We start from the raw sequence: 16339 nt of genomic DNA on the forward strand, positions 1-16339 counted from the left end.
TTGTAGTATCTTTGTCTGGTTTTGGTATCAGGGTGATGGTGGCCTCATAGAATGAGTTTGGTAGTATTCCTTCCTCTGCAGTTTTTTGGAAGAGTTTGAGAAGGATGGGTATTAGCTTTTCTCTGAATGTTTGATAGAATTCACCTGTGAAGCCATCTGGTCCTGGGCTTTTGTTTGTTGGAAGATTTTTAATCACAGTTTCAATTTCATTACTTGTGATTGGTCTGTTCATATTTTCTATTTCTTCCTGGTTCAGTCTTGGAAGGTTATACCTTTCTAAGAATTTGTCCATTTCTTCCAGGTTGTCCATTTTATTGGCATAAAGTTGCTTGTAGTAGTCTCCTATGATGCTTTGTATTTCTGCAGTGTCCGTTGTAACTTCTCCTTTTTCATTTCTAATTTTATTGATTTGAGTCCTCTCCCTCTTTTTCTTGATGAGTCTGGCTAAAGGTTTATCAGTTTTGTTTATCTTCTCAAAAAACCAGCTTTTAGTTTTATTGAGCTTTGCTATTGTTTTCTTTGTTTCTATTTCATGTATTTCTGCTCTGATCTTTATGATTTCTTTCCTTCTACTAACTTTGGGTTTTGCTAGTTGTTCTTTCTCTAGTTCCTTTAGGTGTAAGGTTAGATTGTTTATTTGAGATTTTTCTTGTTTCTCGAGGTAGGCTTGTATTGCTATAAACGTCCCTCTTAGAACTGCTTTTGCTGCATCCCATAGGTTTTGGATTGTCGTATTTTCTTTGTAATTTGTCTCTAGATATTTTTTGACTTTCTCTTTGATTTCTTCAGTGATCTCTTGGCTATTTAGTAACGTATTGTTTAGCCTACATGTGTTTGTGTTTTTTACATTTTTTTCCCTGTAATTGATTTCTAATCTCATAGCGTTGTTGTCAGAAAAGATGCTTGATATGATTTCAATTTTCTTAAATTTACTGAGGCTTGATTTGTGACCCAAGATGTGATCTATCCTGGAGAATGTTCCCTGTGCACTTGAGAAGAAAGTGTGATCTGCTGTTTTTGGATGGACTGTCCTATAAATATCAATTAAATCTGTCTGGTCTATTGTGTCATTTAAAGCTTGTGTGTCCTTATTAATTTTCTGTCTGGATTGGTGTCAGTGAGGTGTTAAAGTCCCCCACTATTATTGTGTTACTGTCGACTTCCTCTTTTATAGCTGATAACAGTTGCCTTATGTATTGAGGTGCTCCTTTGTTGGGTGCATATATATTTATAATTGTTATATCTTCTTGGATTGATCCCTTGATCATTATGTAGTGTCCTTCCTTGTCTCTTGTAACATTCTTTATTTTAAAGTCCATTTTATCTGATATGCGTATTGCTACTCCAGCTTTCTTTTGATTTCCATTTGCATAGAATATCTTTTTCCATCCCTTCACTTTCAGTCTGTATGTGTCCCTAGGTCTGAAGTTGGTCTCTTGTAGACAGCATATATATGGGTCTTGTTTTTGTATCTATTCAGCGAACCTGTGTGTTTTGGTTGGAGCATTTAATCCATTCACGTTTAAGGTAATTATCAGTAATGTATGTTCCTGTTACCATTTTCTTAATTGTTATGGGTTTGTTCTTGTACGTCCTTTTCTTCTCTTGTGTTTCGCATTTAGAGAAGTTCCTTTAGCATTTGTTGTAGAGCTGGTTTGGTGGTGCTGAATTCTCTTAGCTTTTGCTTTCCTGTAAAGCTTTTTATTTCTCTGTCGAATGTGAATGAGATCCTTGCCGGGTAGAGTAATCTTGGTTGTAGGTTCTTCCCTTTCATCGCTTTAAATATATCATGCCACTCCCTTCTGGCTTGTAGAGTTTCTGCTGAGAAATCAGCTGTTAACCTTATGGGTGTTCCCTTGTATGTTATTTGTCATTTTTCCCTTGTTGCTTTCAATAATTTTTCTTTGTCTTTAATTTTTGTCAGTTTGATTACTATGTGTCTTGGCGTGTTTCTCCTTGGGTTTATCCTGCCTGGGACTGCGCTTCCTGGACTTGGGTGGCTATTTCCTTTCCTATGTTAGGGAAGAAAAATGGTAATTTTTTAATGCTAATGATATCTGTCCTTTTACATTTACATTAGATGCTGTTTTTCTATAAAAAGCAGCTTTTCCTTGTTCTTCCTCCCCCATTAATTGTTTAGAAAAACTATCAGTATATATTCATGAGTTCTTTAGATGTTTTATAAATGATTAATTTAGTAAATTATTACCAACCTTAATTATTTTTATAAAAAAAATGTTTTTCCATATCTTCTCATTTGCAGTACTACTGTTAATAAAAGTTGGCTTGAGGATTTAGGACTGGAAAATTAGTTCACTAAATCACTTATAGTTCATAGCACCTAATTTATTCTCATTTATATACTGTCTGGAGTAGTTCACTGAAAAGTTCTGTGTATATCAGTGTTTTTTTCCTCTGCCCCTATATTTATGGGTCTCTGGGGTAGAAACCATGTTCCCATAAATCATTCATTCTATGAAGCACTTACACAGCACTGGGGAAGTACATAGAGGGTACCGCTCAGGAAATTCTTTTTTAAGTCATCCAATAAACTATCTTAGTTTGCCTTTGTAGTCCATAAAGTCTAATGTTTAAATAAACATTTTAAAATTGATTCAAGTTTTAGGAATTCCTAACATTTTAACTGTGGTTTTCTCTGCCAGTTCTGCAGTCTTCATGTATCCTCTCTAAAATGAAAACGTTTTTAAAGCTAATTTTTCAATTAAAAAAGTAATAGATACTTATGATTAAAAAAAACTAAGTATAGAGAAGTCCAAAATAAAAGTAAAAGTCTTCCTTTTTCTAAAACCCTATGACTTTTATATACTAGCTTGATTGAGAAAGATAACCCTTTGGGGAATCTTTTTGTAAAGTCTTCATTTTGTTTTGCCCATTCATTGCCCTCGGGTTTATTAGTTTTTTAACTTGGATTATCATATGGTCAGATTTTCTTAAAATGACACTATATCTATCAATAATTTACATTTTAAAGTGAAACACTCAGGTGTCATTCAGCTGTTTGGTGTCTCTTTTATTGTTTTAGTTGGCAAAGCGTGGAATGAAGATTGTCCTTATCAGCAGATCACAGGACAAACTGAACCAGGTTTCCAGTGAAATAAGTAAGTTCTCACATCACCCTTCCCTCCTGTTATGATCACAAAAGGAATATAGCTAGTCTAAATTTAATGTTTTCAAGCAGATATCCAGCATTGACATAATTATAGTTCCGAAAGCTGCTTTTTCATGCTGTTAATGGGATGTTTCACAGATGGATCATCAGTTTTTTCAAACTAATATAGGACTATTATAATTTGCTTAAAATGTCTTTAACTGACTCATTTAGGTTCTTTTGTCAGGAGTCAAATTCTCTGATCATTTTATCATGTTCTCCTTAAATATCTGAATTCCTTTTCTGTTGTTTCATTTAAATATTCTTGCATTTTTTTACTCTTTGACTTCATTGTCTTTAAATGGTATATATGATTGAGGAAGAAATGCAAAAGGTAGCATATATACATGTGACAGGGAAACTACTTTGAACTTTTTTCTTAGCTGTGCTTGAAACCTGAATTATAATATGGCAAAAACTCTTTCAACTGACATTCAGTTAACCAACCAGCTGGATATACCAGTGCTGTCCATTTCCTTGGTAAAATGTACTGACTCGTGTTCCCAGTATGCTGACTATTTGTGACCTGTAGGCTTCTCAGTATGATGCTTGTCTACTTTTATTCCTACAAGTCAAATGGTTTACTTATGAACAGTCAGTTGTATTTGTTTCTAAACTTACTTATGCTGGGTGCATTTGTTATTAATATTCTGTAAACTGATACAATACTAGTTTAAAAAGGGGAATACAATAACTAAGTTAAAAGCTCTGAAAAAACTGGGAAAAGTAAGTTTTTTTAGAAATTGGCTGTCAGAAATTCCGTGATGGTCCAGTGATTAGGACTCAGCACATTCACTGCTGGGCCCGGGTTCGATCCCTGCTCTGGGAACTAAGATCCCACAAGTCCCATGGTGCAGCCAAAAAAAAAAAAAAAGAAATTGGCTGTCAAGTTAGGGGTAAACAAGAAAAATTCAAAATATTGGAGAAAACTATAAAAAGTAAGAAGAAATTTGTTTTGATTGTTTCATATGTGTTGAAGTTTTTGCTGCATTTTATGAGAGCTGAAACTGCAATTATAAATAATGTATTATGAGTGTGGTTTATGTAAGAAAGACTAGAATTCCAGGTAGCAGATCTAAACTCAGATAAGGACTTTGTCCTACACAGAGGATCGGTGAAAGAATTACACTTATTCATGGTTTAAATGAAAATAAAATGGTTACAGTGTATATTTATCATTTTCTAGGATTCCTTGCTGTAACTGACTTCTCTATGTAGCCAGACAACGAACTGCCCTAATTCATTCAGATGAGAGAGGATATCTACTGTATTTTACTGTTATTTTGTTCCCCAGCTTTATTGAGATATAATTGACATATAACATTATGGCAGTTTAAGGTGCACAACATACTTACTTTATTATTAACATTACCACCTACTGCTAACATTTATATAGTACGTTATTATTTATTTATTCCTTCGCATGTATTATCTTCTTTGATCCTTCAAGCATCCTTGTGAGATGTATATTTTTGTTATTATTTCTACCCAGACCATAGCTGGTCCTGTTGGACAGATTACACATTGATGCACTTTATCTTTAGGTGAAAAACAGATCTTCATAGATTCCTAGTATAACGTGTGTTAAATCTTTTTTTTTTAAACCATGTTGAGAGCACAGATCTTTACAAAAGTGAGATATTCGATAAGTCTCGGGCATTTAAGGATTTTAACTTTCAAGGTTTCAACTATGTAAAACCAACCCCGAAGGTCCAAGACATACAGAATCTTGTAGTTTTACTAAGGTGTGAATTTGAATTAAGCCGTGACACTAAGGAGCCTGAGGTAGTTATTACTTATGTAATAGGTGAACTGAACATACTGCCTGGATCTTACTGTTCCTTTCTTAGTTACTTGTAATCATGTGTATAATAACTCTTATAGTGATAAAAATGTTGTGCGTATGTGTGTGGTGTGTGTGTGTGTGTAAAACTGTTAATGAATGCACTTACTAGTTGCTAGAAATAAACGTTCATAGGCAGAAAATAGAAGCTTTTGATTAAATGGAACGTTGAATTTTGAAATGCTTTGCTATGAATGAATCCACCACTTATTTGATTCAGAAACAAGAAAAGCTACCTCACGACACTCACAGCAAGTGCTCCAACCTGTACAAAAATTGCCCAGTGAGTCAGAAGATATACTTTAATGATATTTGAGAACTTGGTTAACTTGTGATATGAGGTGACACATGACTGTGGGCAGAAATGTGATTCTGGAGAAAGACAGGATCCTGTTCAAACATTTTTCATGAAGGAACAGATGGTAAAGGCACTGAATTGACCTTTGTTATGAGGAAAAATATTTTTTTTTTAGTTGTTGAAAATTTTGAAAAATGCTTTTCTGGGCATAATACAAATGTAATGGAAGAGGTGATATCAGCAGACCAGGTCATCCATTCTAGGCTGAAGAAATAAATACACAGAGGAGATTTATAAGTTTGTACAAGTTTTTAACTCAGATGTAAATCATCTTTGAGAGGATAATGTTTTCCTGAACATATGTATTCCAGAAGAAGGAAGGACCAGAATTTAATGTTGATGAAGACAGACTAACTCTGTTTATGCCTTCAGCAAATCTTTATTGAATGCCTGTGTACCAGGTACTGTGCTAGGCAGTTAAGGATACAGTAGTGAACAAGGTAGATGCTGTCCTTGCCCTCATGGAACATATATGCAAGTGGAGGAGACAGAAAAAACAAATAGGAAAAAAAAAAACAATAAACAAAACCAAAATAAACAAAACCAAAAAAAGACAAATAAATAATTGTAGTTTGTAGTAAGTACCATGAAGGAAAAAATAAGGGACCAGAGAGAGAAAATGGGGAGTTCTTATGTTGTAGCAACATGGCAAATTTTATGACTGGCAGAGTGTTAAATGGCCAGACTAATGACCTCTTGCCCGTATGATGGACAAGCTGGAGCCTTAGTGAGCTATCTACTGGGCCCTCTGGGGGGTACAGTGATAGAGGGATTGTGTGTAAGTTATAATGATAGATTCACTCCAGCATTTCTATTTGCTTATGTTTTTGGGTCCTTGACTCTAGATTATGCCATGGGAAGTTGTGGCCTCCCTATCTTATTAAATGTGGGCTATCATGGAGTCTAAGTTTCAGTCAGCAACAAGTTAACTCTTAGAGCCCCTTCTAGCTGTATAAGCTAACTGTTAAATCCTAAATCTCTAGTAAGTGACTCATATAAAATATATTGGCCCAATCTGGTGTTATATTTTGTTTTCCTTAGTCTAACACTCTTAGAATCTATTCTCACACAGATTTTTCCAGGTTTCTACCAATACAAATTAGCAAAATTTGACAGTTATTTTTGTGTATAAATTATTACTTCATGAATCGGACTTTGTACTTGTTCCCCAGAGAATGTCAGTATATAACCCTGTTACGGGTGTTGGTAAGGGATGGTCCAGCTAGGTCTTGAGGAGAAGAGGAATTACCTTGCAAGTAAATTACCCATATATTGGGTTGGCCAAAAAGCTCGTTTGGGAAAAACCTGAATGAACTTTTGGCCAACCCAATATTTATGGTGAGGTTATTACAGGATTTTCAAGCCAGGGAAAGCTAATCTCTTCAGATACAGGAGAGCAGGCTATTTCTATTTCCACTGACAAGGGAGGCTCAGAGTGGCATTGAGGGGGCAGTGTGTGTATCCAGATTCTTAGCTTCAGCAGAGTCCACCCAAATATCCTCATCCCCAGTTTCAGGGTCTCATTCTTTCTCATTCAGTTTCGCTTTCATCCATGAAACGTGGTGAGTCTGTGGAATTCACCTTCCATTGTAATTCTGCAGATGGCACAGTTAAATCTGATGTTAGCCAGGTGAGCTCTGTGGCTATAAGACATAAAAGTTTTTATTGGGGTTGTCATAGAAGTTCTCTGGATGCTGATCATAAATGTGAGCTTGAAAGCTTAAAGACCCAAGCTTGTCATTTTCTTTCTGTAAGAGCTCCAGTGCATTCAGAAGAAGCCACATACCACAGTCTTTGTTTTTTATTGAAGTATAGTTGATAGACAATAGTATATATTACAGGTATACAGTAGAGTGATTCACAATTTTTAAAGGTTATACTCCATTTATAGTTATTATAAAATATTGGCTATATTCCTCGTGTGGTACAATATATCTTTGTAGCTTATTTTATACTTAGTAGTTTGTATGTCTTAATGCCCTACCCCTGTATTGCCCCTCCGCTCTTCCCTCTCCCCACTTATAACCACTAGTTTGTTTTCTTTATCTGAGTCTTGTTCTTTTTTGTTATATTCACTAGTTTGTTGTATTTTTTAGATTCCACATATAAGTGATATCTTACAGTATTTGTCTTTCTCTATCTGACTTATTTCACTTAGCATAATACCCTCCAAGTCCATGCATGTTGCTGCAAATGGCAAAATTTCATTCTTTTTTTATGGCTGAGTAGTATCCCATTGTATATATATACACCTCCTCTTCTTTATCCATTCATCTATTGGTGGACACTTAGGTTGCTTCCATATCTTGGGAATTGTAAATAATGCTGCTATGAACATTAGGGTGCATGGATCTTTTTGAATTAGTATTTTTGGGTTGTTTTTTTTTTTTGATATATACCCAGGAGTGGAATTGCTGGGTCATCTAGTTCTATTTTTAGTTTTTTGAGAAACCTTCATACTGTTCTCCATAGTGGTTGTAGCAATTTACATTCCCACCAACAGTGTAGGAGGGTTCCCTTTTCTCCACATCCTCGCCAACATTTGTTATTTGTGTTCTTTTTTATGATAGCCATTGTGACAGGTGTGAGGTGATATCTCCATGTGGTTTTGATTTGCTTTTCCAGTCTTTGTAGTTATCATTTCTCCCAAACTCAAATCCTTTAAGGCACTTCTTCAGTAGATACTTTGCTGCAATCAGCAATCACTGTTAATTTGATTAGTAGTGATGCTACTGCATCACATCAAACTGATATAAAAGTCTTTTGAGGTCTGTATTTTGGGCTTCCACTCCTGATACCAATTTCTGTATCAGTCAGAGTTCAGTCAGGAAACAGAAGTCAAACAAGTTCATTTAACTAGACTAACTTGTCTCTCCTAGTCCAGCTCTTACACTCACTCCGGTTGGTTAAACTCATCCCTCTTTCTTCCCTATCTCAGAGGGAAGGAGGAGACTGAAAAAGAAACTAAGTGCCAACTGGAGAGAAATAGGGCTCCTTTCACCCTCTAACTCGCTACTGTCATTATGTAAACTTGGGGATTCTATCCCCAAGAAGTAATTCCTTGAGAAGTAATTCCTGGTGAATGTGGAAGACAGTCTACTCATAAAAGTTCTTCAGAAAAAATTTAAAAGGATTATATACAATTTCGTAGGGAACTAAATGTTTCGCCAACAATGGATAAATGCTTTCTCAGGATTGACTGCTTAGATGAAATTACAGTTCTTTGTAAGGATACCTGTCACTGAAAGTGACATGCTGAAAGTCATCACACATATAATAAGCTTATTTTATTATCATTGTTAGCCAGGATTATGAATATATTAAGTATTTTTATCGATTTTGATTTGTCAAGGAAAAGAAACTCCTGGATAATTTTTGAACTCTGAGTTTTTACTTGCAGTAAAGCACAATGCACAGGAGACTGGCTTTCAGAACAACCTGTTGGTTCACAGAATATAGAGATGGGGCTATTAATAGTTCATATTATTATGTGGCAATCAATAATTCTCATTGCATACATTTTTAATAAGCTTTGATTATAAAAATACATTTCTGTCTCTGAGTAAAAAAAACAAATATGATGTTTCTTTTTTTTGTGACTTATGTCAGGGTGAAAACCTTTAGGATGGCCCTGAAATTTCCTGGCTTTATTTCTTGAAATGCAAAGCTTTTAGAAATATAAATCTTACTGTAGTCGACAGAGGAATAGGTTAGGGTGAACAGTATCAGTTTCACTTTTTCAGTCCTTACCTATGATCATATCTGTGCAGTTAAGGTGTGGATTTGACCAAACATGTTTGTTCCATGGTTTTCTGATGCACTATCAGTATTGTAAATATGGTGCTTTGGTATATTTAGCTTATTTCAGCTACATAAGGACAATGAGGCATTATTGAACACATAAAGATCTTTTTGTTTTGTGTTTAATAAAACTAGAACTGGGATTCCCCTGGTGTTCCAGTGGTTAAGACTCTGTGCTCCCAATGCAGGGAGCCTGGGTTCGATCCCCGGTCAGGGAACTAGATCCTGCATGCCGCAACTAAGAGCCCGTGTGCTGCAACTAAGATCCGGCGCAGCCAAATAAATAAATAAATATTAAAAACAAACAAACAAACAAAACCAAAAACAAACTAGAACCACATGATAGTAGGATTAGAGTTAATCTCATGCAGCCTCTAGAGTCATATATATATTTTTTTATCACTTCTATAGTGCCAGAAATATTTTTATTGCCCTTAGAATTCACCTATTTCAAGGTCAGGAGCCATCAGGAACCAAAAAACCATTCAGTTTGCCTCTAATGATTTTGCCTGTAGTACCTATGACTGTAGAAGTATCCTCTTACTCCAAGTTCCTCAAATAACTCAATGTTCCTGGCCTTCCAGAAAGTGACATTCTGTGCTACCTATAAGACTGAGACTCCTCAAGCCACAGAGCAGGTACCAGGATAGTTTCCTGGCAGGTCTTTGAAGCATTGTTTCCCCATATGCGAGTGTAATTCCTTACTAGTGGGCTTGTCATGCCTAATTAAGTGAGATTTATTATTAAATTAAACATTTCTGGCATGGTGGTAGTTACAAATTTGTTTTATCTAATTATATCCTGGTAGGGAGAAAGATAGATTCTTAGTGAGCCTATGCAAATAATTACATTGCCGTGTAAAGTAAAAGAACTCGGTAAAGACATGTGTAATTTGTGACCATTGTCCTGATGAGTTTTGCAGACAAGGCCAATCAGTATGAGTTGTAGGGACTTCCCTGGCAGTCCAGTGGTTAAGACTTTGCCTTCCAATGCAGGGGGTGCCGGTTCAATCCCTGGTCGGGGAGCTAAGATCCCACATGCCTTGCGACCAAAAACCCAAAACATAAAACAAGCAATATTGTAACAAATTCAATAAAGACTTTAAAAATGGTCCAGGGCTTCCCTGGTGGCGCAGTGGTTGAGAGTCTGCCTGCCAATGCAGGGGACACGGGTTCGAGCCCTGGTCTGGGAAGATCCCACATGCCGCGGAGCAACTAGGCCCGTGAGCCGCAACTACTAAGCCTGCGTGTCTGAAGCCTGTGCTCCGCAACAAGAGAGGCTGTGATAGTGAGAGGCCCGCGCACCGCGATGAAGAGTGGCCCCCGCTTGCTGCAACTAGAGAAAGCCCTCGCACAGAAACGAAGACCCAACACAGCCATAAATAAATAAATAAATAAATAAATAGATAGATAGATAGATAGATAGATAGATAAATAAATAAATAGATAGCATTCTCTTTAAAAAAAAAAAGGTCCACATCAAAAAAAAAAAAAGAAAAAAACCTTAAAAAAAATGTGTTGTATTTTCTACACAATTTCCATCTTTCAATCAACCTAACAATTTACTAGTTTATGTTCCAGTTACTATTGCCACATAACAAACTACCCCAAACTTATCAATGTAAAATAACCATTTGAGATGCTCACAAATTCTGCTGGTCAGGAATTTTGCCAAGACTCGGGGGACAATTTTTTGCCCGTCATAGCATTACTGAGGTCACTCAGTGGTACTTAGCGGGTGGATTGTCTGGTCTGGAAGATCTGAGATGGCTTCTTCCCAGTTTGGTGCCATGGCATAGCTGGGACTGTTGACTGCAGTGCCTTCATGTAGCTTCTGCAGCATGTCCATCACAGGGTAGTTGGACTTCTTACATGGTAGCTGTCTTTCCTCAGAGTGAATGTCCTGAGAAAACCAGGCAGAAGCTGATATCTTTTGGTGACCTACTCTCAGAATTCATATGGTGTTACTTTTGCTATAGTCTGTTGGTCAAAGCGGTGATGAACCTGCTCAGATTCAATGGGGAGAGGAAAAGATACCACCTCTCGATGGGGCCGTGACATAGTAACCTTGGAGAACATGTGGGAAGGGAGATATTTTTTTGAAAATAAAATCTGGATTTGGAAAATACAGTCTGCCACATTTTATAAGGTGTATTGAGATTTCCCAGAGAATGCTTTTCCTGAATTCAGAGGGATCGGTCGGAGCAACATATCATTCAAAGAGTGTTTTGTTCCAATTTGCCCAAGTATAGCCGGCCACCATGAGACTTAGTGAAAAATGAAGGAGAAAGATATTTTCTCAAAACTACTATTAAATTTCCCTCATGGGTTCCATTCAGTCTTGCAGAATTAATTCTTGTTCCATTGAATCTTGGGTCAGCAGCGTGGCTTTACAAAGTGTCTGATTTTCGAATAAAAGAGTCTTGTAAACGCTGACTCAGGTTTCTGGTAGCCTGTCCAAGAGTCTGCTCTTGGTGGTGATGTTGGGTTACACTGGGCAGGAAGCCTGACCCATGAGTCAGTAATAGTCAAGAATACTGATATAGGGCCTTTATCCAGGCTTTCTTCTTTGAATGTTTCATCCCACAGACTCAATTTTCTCACCTCCAGCTTATGGCCTGGCCTTTTGGCATGCTTGAAGGAAAAGTAGAAACCACCTGTTAATAAGACTGATATTAACTGGTCTCTCATTAATTTATTACAGTAATTAACAGTGTCAGAATGGAATCCCCGATTGGGGTATAATATACAGCTAATTAATGATTTAGTCAATGGTTATCCTGAGGGCACAGGCCTTATGATGGACACGAAAGACATTGATAAGTACATCTCTAGGGACTTTTATAAAGTGTGTTTTAAACATGCCACCAATTAACAAGAGTATTTAATACTTAGAAACATAATCTTAGAAATCATTTTCTTTACATCATTTTGCCAGTCTTCGCACAGGATCATGAATATGGTCTGTCCACCCTGAAAAGTATACTAGTGTTGAACCATATTCATTATTAGTTACACCATGGGTCTGCCCATATTATGGGCTTGGTAAACAGGGCAGCTCTCATGATAGAGTTAAGCTAATTAAAGATATGGAGAATACATATTTAGTTCTTCCTAATAGCCTCCTTGCTCAATAGTGCTACCTAGTGGCTATCTGGGAAGTACCAGAGATAGTTTGGGTGTAAAATATATGTTAACAATTTTATTATTTTTAATTTGAGGCTTAAGTTTGCGAAGGCAGTATCATAACGAGTTGCCAGGAGACTAGTGATTGCAGGAGAATATAAGCATAAGTCATAGGTGCCCAAGACAAGAAATGATTACAGTCTTGGTTTGGAGTGACAGTAATTAAAATAAAGCATAGGTGCAAGAAACAGTAATTGTTATGAAATCTAGCTTTTTCAGAAACAAGAAACTTTTGTTAAAAAATGTTTAAGGGGCATGACAAAGGTCAACACAAAAGCTCAAAAAGTTAACTGGCTGTTAAGAAGTGAGAGTGTTCTGGGAAGTTGAGGAACCTGGCCAGGCTAGGTACTGAAGGCACAGAATAATTTTTTTATAGCTTGCTTGTTAAGAGAAGACTATATTATCAAAAATCAAGTTTCTTCTCAACAACTGGTTTCAAACTGTTTAATTCGTAAGCTTTCTTTGTAGATTTTAACACATTTTATACACCCACATATATATAGATATATAATATATATATTTAGATTGCAAATTAACACTTTCACCTGTAACTTAAAATGTCTTAACTTTGTGTTCTCTTATCATAAGATGAAGCATATACCACACTAAATTTGCTATCCTAATTAGAGTTTTCTTTTATAATTTTAGTCTTTAGAAATTGGCCAGGTAATCAAAGATTCCTCATTATTTAACTCACTGTGATATTAGTATGGTATCTTAAGGCCAATTAGAATTATAGAAGTTTATTTACAGTGACGTTGCAGAGCAGTACAATGATTATTGATACCAAGTTTGTCAGAGATGGCATTTGAAAGTTTTACACGGAAGATGGGAACAGTGATTAAGATCAAGTGATTTGCAGCATTGTCTGTAATTTAGAAGAGCTAATAACCCTTTAATAAAGACATCAATTTTTATGACTTTAAATCGTTATGTGTGGAAGCAGTGATAATACATCTAACCAGTAAAACCTGTGAAGAAAATTTAAAAGCTCAAAGAATGAAATGTTACAGTGCATTATATTTCGTACTATGATATGATCAGAAAGAAGACAGAACTATTTTAAAAATTAAAATGATCAAACCAGCTCTAATTTGGCCAACAGTTTGCCTTAATTAGAAGTTTACATACAAATTGGATACCATTATTAAAAATATTTCAAAAGTTTGTATTACTGTAATTTAAAATAACTATTAGTTGCTAGCCAAATATCTGTTTGACTTTTTAAACTATCACTGCTTGAGCTGGTCATTTCTTTGAGAATGCATTTTCTGAAATTCCTCGCACATTTAAAGCATTAGAAGTTTTGTCCTTGCTTGGTAATTTTTGAGTTTTCTCAGATTTAAGTGAGCACTTATTAGTCAGAAAAGAAAAGGTGTTTTAAAATTTAAAACAGAGAGTTGCTTGATAGTATTGTTCTTTGCACTGGAATCTACTTTGTCCAAATTTCTTGTGATTAGTTTTAGCATCCAACTTTCTTTTGATTAGTGTTAGCATGATATATCTTTTTCTGTCTTTATTGTTAGTCTATATGCACTTCATATTTAAAATGGGTTTCTTGTAGACAACATAGATTTGGTCTTGCTTTTTATCCAGTTTGATGATTCCTGTCATTTAATTGGTATGCTCAGACCATTAACGTTTAATGTCATTGTTGATACGATTGTGTTGAAATTTACCAGTTTACTCTTTGATTTCTATTTGTCCCATCTGCTCGTTTCCTTTTTTTTTTTTTCTGCCTGCTTTTGGGTTAATAGCACGGTTATTATTACATATCATTTTCTCCCTTGGCTTATTGGCTGTACATCTTTTTTTATTTGTTTGCTTTTAGTGATTGCTTTTGATTTTGCAGGGTACATCTTTAACTTATCACAGTGTACTACTTCATGTGTAGCATATGAACCTGATGATCCTATACTTCCATTCCATATATTCTGTTTCTCTGTGTGTTATGGACTGTGTAACAAAGTATTTTGCCTTAGTTCAATTGTATTTTAAACTGTATTTCATATTATCATTTCTGATGCTCTTCATCCCTTTGTGTAAATAAAGATTTCAGGACTTTTTTTTTTTCCTGTCTGAAAGATGTCCTTTAACATATCTAGTAGTGCTGGTTTGCTGGTGACGAGTTCTTTTTGTATATCTGAAAAAACCTTTATTTTTGAAGTATATTTTCCCTGGGTATAAAATTTTAAGTTGACAGGTTCTTTCCCGCCCCCCCAATACTTTAACTATTTTGCTTCACTGCCTTCTGGCCTGCAGTGTTTCTGACAAGAAGTCTGCTGTCATTCTTTTGGCCATTAGTTCATCAGATATTTTTTTCTATCCCTCACCCATTTCCCAGGACTTCAGTTATACGTATATTAAACTGATTGGAGTTGTCCCTCAACTCACTGATAGTGTGCTCTTCTTTTTTTCAGTCTCTTTTCTCTCTGTATTTCATTTTGGATGGTGTCTCTTGCTATGCCTTCACATTCACTAACCTTTTTTCTGCAGTGTCTAATCTGCTATTAATCCTGTTAGTATATACATATTTTTTAATCCAGACATTGTGTTTTTCTCTATATATAAAAATTTAGGGTTTTTTTAAAAAAAATATCTTCCTTATCTTTTTTTAAAATGACCACCCTCTACTTTCTGGAACATATAGAACATAGCATGTTCTCTCTGTCTCTTGAGAACAACACTGGTTTGAACTGCATGGGTCCACTTATACACAGATTGCTTTCAATATATACTACCTGATCTGTAGATGCACAACTGCAGATATGGAGTGCTGCCTGTAAAGTTACATGTCGATTTTCAGCTGTGCAGGGGGTCAGCACCTGGAGTCCCGAGTTGTTCGAGGATCAGCTGTATGTATATGTCTTTCTTGCTCTTGTTCTCACTCACTCTCTCTCTTTACTCTGCTAATTCTGCAGGCTCTGTCTTTCCCAAATGCTCAAGTCTGTTTCCTCAACTCATGGGATACTGCTCAACTCTATGTGACTTCTCTCTTCATCCCAGTCTAGAAAACCTGACTGGGCAATAACCTAGGGCAACCATAGGGGTCACCTTATTTATTTCCCTTCTATTAGATATACCTCTCCTGAACTGTCTATTGTGCAGTGTCTAAAAACCATTGTTTCATATATTTTGTCAATTTTTTAAAGTTTCACGTGATAGAGTAAACCTGGTTTCTGTTACGCCACCCTGGCTATAAGCAGGAGGGGCCCCCCCCATTTTTTTTCTACCATTATAGATTTTCTAGTAAATATAATTTCTGTCTTTGCACACGTCTATAAATGTTTGGTCTGCATTAGACTTTAAAGAGAGAAAAGGACTCAGTTCTTTTGCAAACGTTTGCACGGGGCCTGGCATGAATAAGGGGGTTGTGCCCACTTAGCAAGTATTGTTTTGGTGACTGAAGAGTCATTATGAAACCTCATAATATTCTTAATATTGCACAAAAAGATGCTTTTGACATTTACCTGATGTTTCAATTTTGGCACAAGTGTTTTTCTGAGGTAATGCAGGATCCTGTTGTAAAGCTGTCCAACTAAACAATTTCACCAAGTGTAGCTTATTTCAGCTTCCTTACTGTTTGTTACCAATCATTTACTCTGATAGAGAAAAACATCTGTAATATGGGTGGATATTTTGTTAGAAATGTAGCATACCTACCAATTAGTTGGCCCAGCCAAATTAGCATGTGTTGGTCTGCATCTCCAATTAAGGCAGCTGCTTGAATGTTTCTATTCTACAGCTGGCATTTGGCATGTGGGAGTGTACTGCACCATGGCCAGACACTAGCTATACCTCTTAATTAAAATATTTGCTTATGTTGGTGTGGTTTCTTTAAAACAGTAAGTGGTCTTTCCAATCAGGTTATTGATGGTTCAGTGACTATTGTATAAAACACTTTTTTTTGGTTGGGGAAATGTGGGACCAAGGTGTTCTGAAATTACACCCATTCAAGTAGATGATTGGTGTTTCTCCTCCCA

The 16339-nt window shown here is 36.0% G+C and overlaps 1 protein-coding gene across 1 annotated transcript in view; it reads left to right on the plus strand.

The window, feature by feature from the left end:
- The window catches only part of HSD17B12 (hydroxysteroid 17-beta dehydrogenase 12), a 165233-nt gene that overhangs the window by 58172 nt on the left and 90722 nt on the right, over window positions 1–16339 (plus strand). The window contains exon 3 of the mRNA XM_061201606.1: window positions 3044–3119. Within this exon, the coding sequence (XP_061057589.1) occupies window positions 3044–3119 (76 nt within the window). The remainder of the gene's footprint in view (window positions 1–3043; window positions 3120–16339) is intronic.

The sequence above is a fragment of the Eubalaena glacialis genome, chromosome 10 (genome assembly GCF_028564815.1).
Source record: "Eubalaena glacialis isolate mEubGla1 chromosome 10, mEubGla1.1.hap2.+ XY, whole genome shotgun sequence".
Taxonomy (NCBI): Eukaryota; Metazoa; Chordata; class Mammalia; order Artiodactyla; family Balaenidae; genus Eubalaena; species Eubalaena glacialis.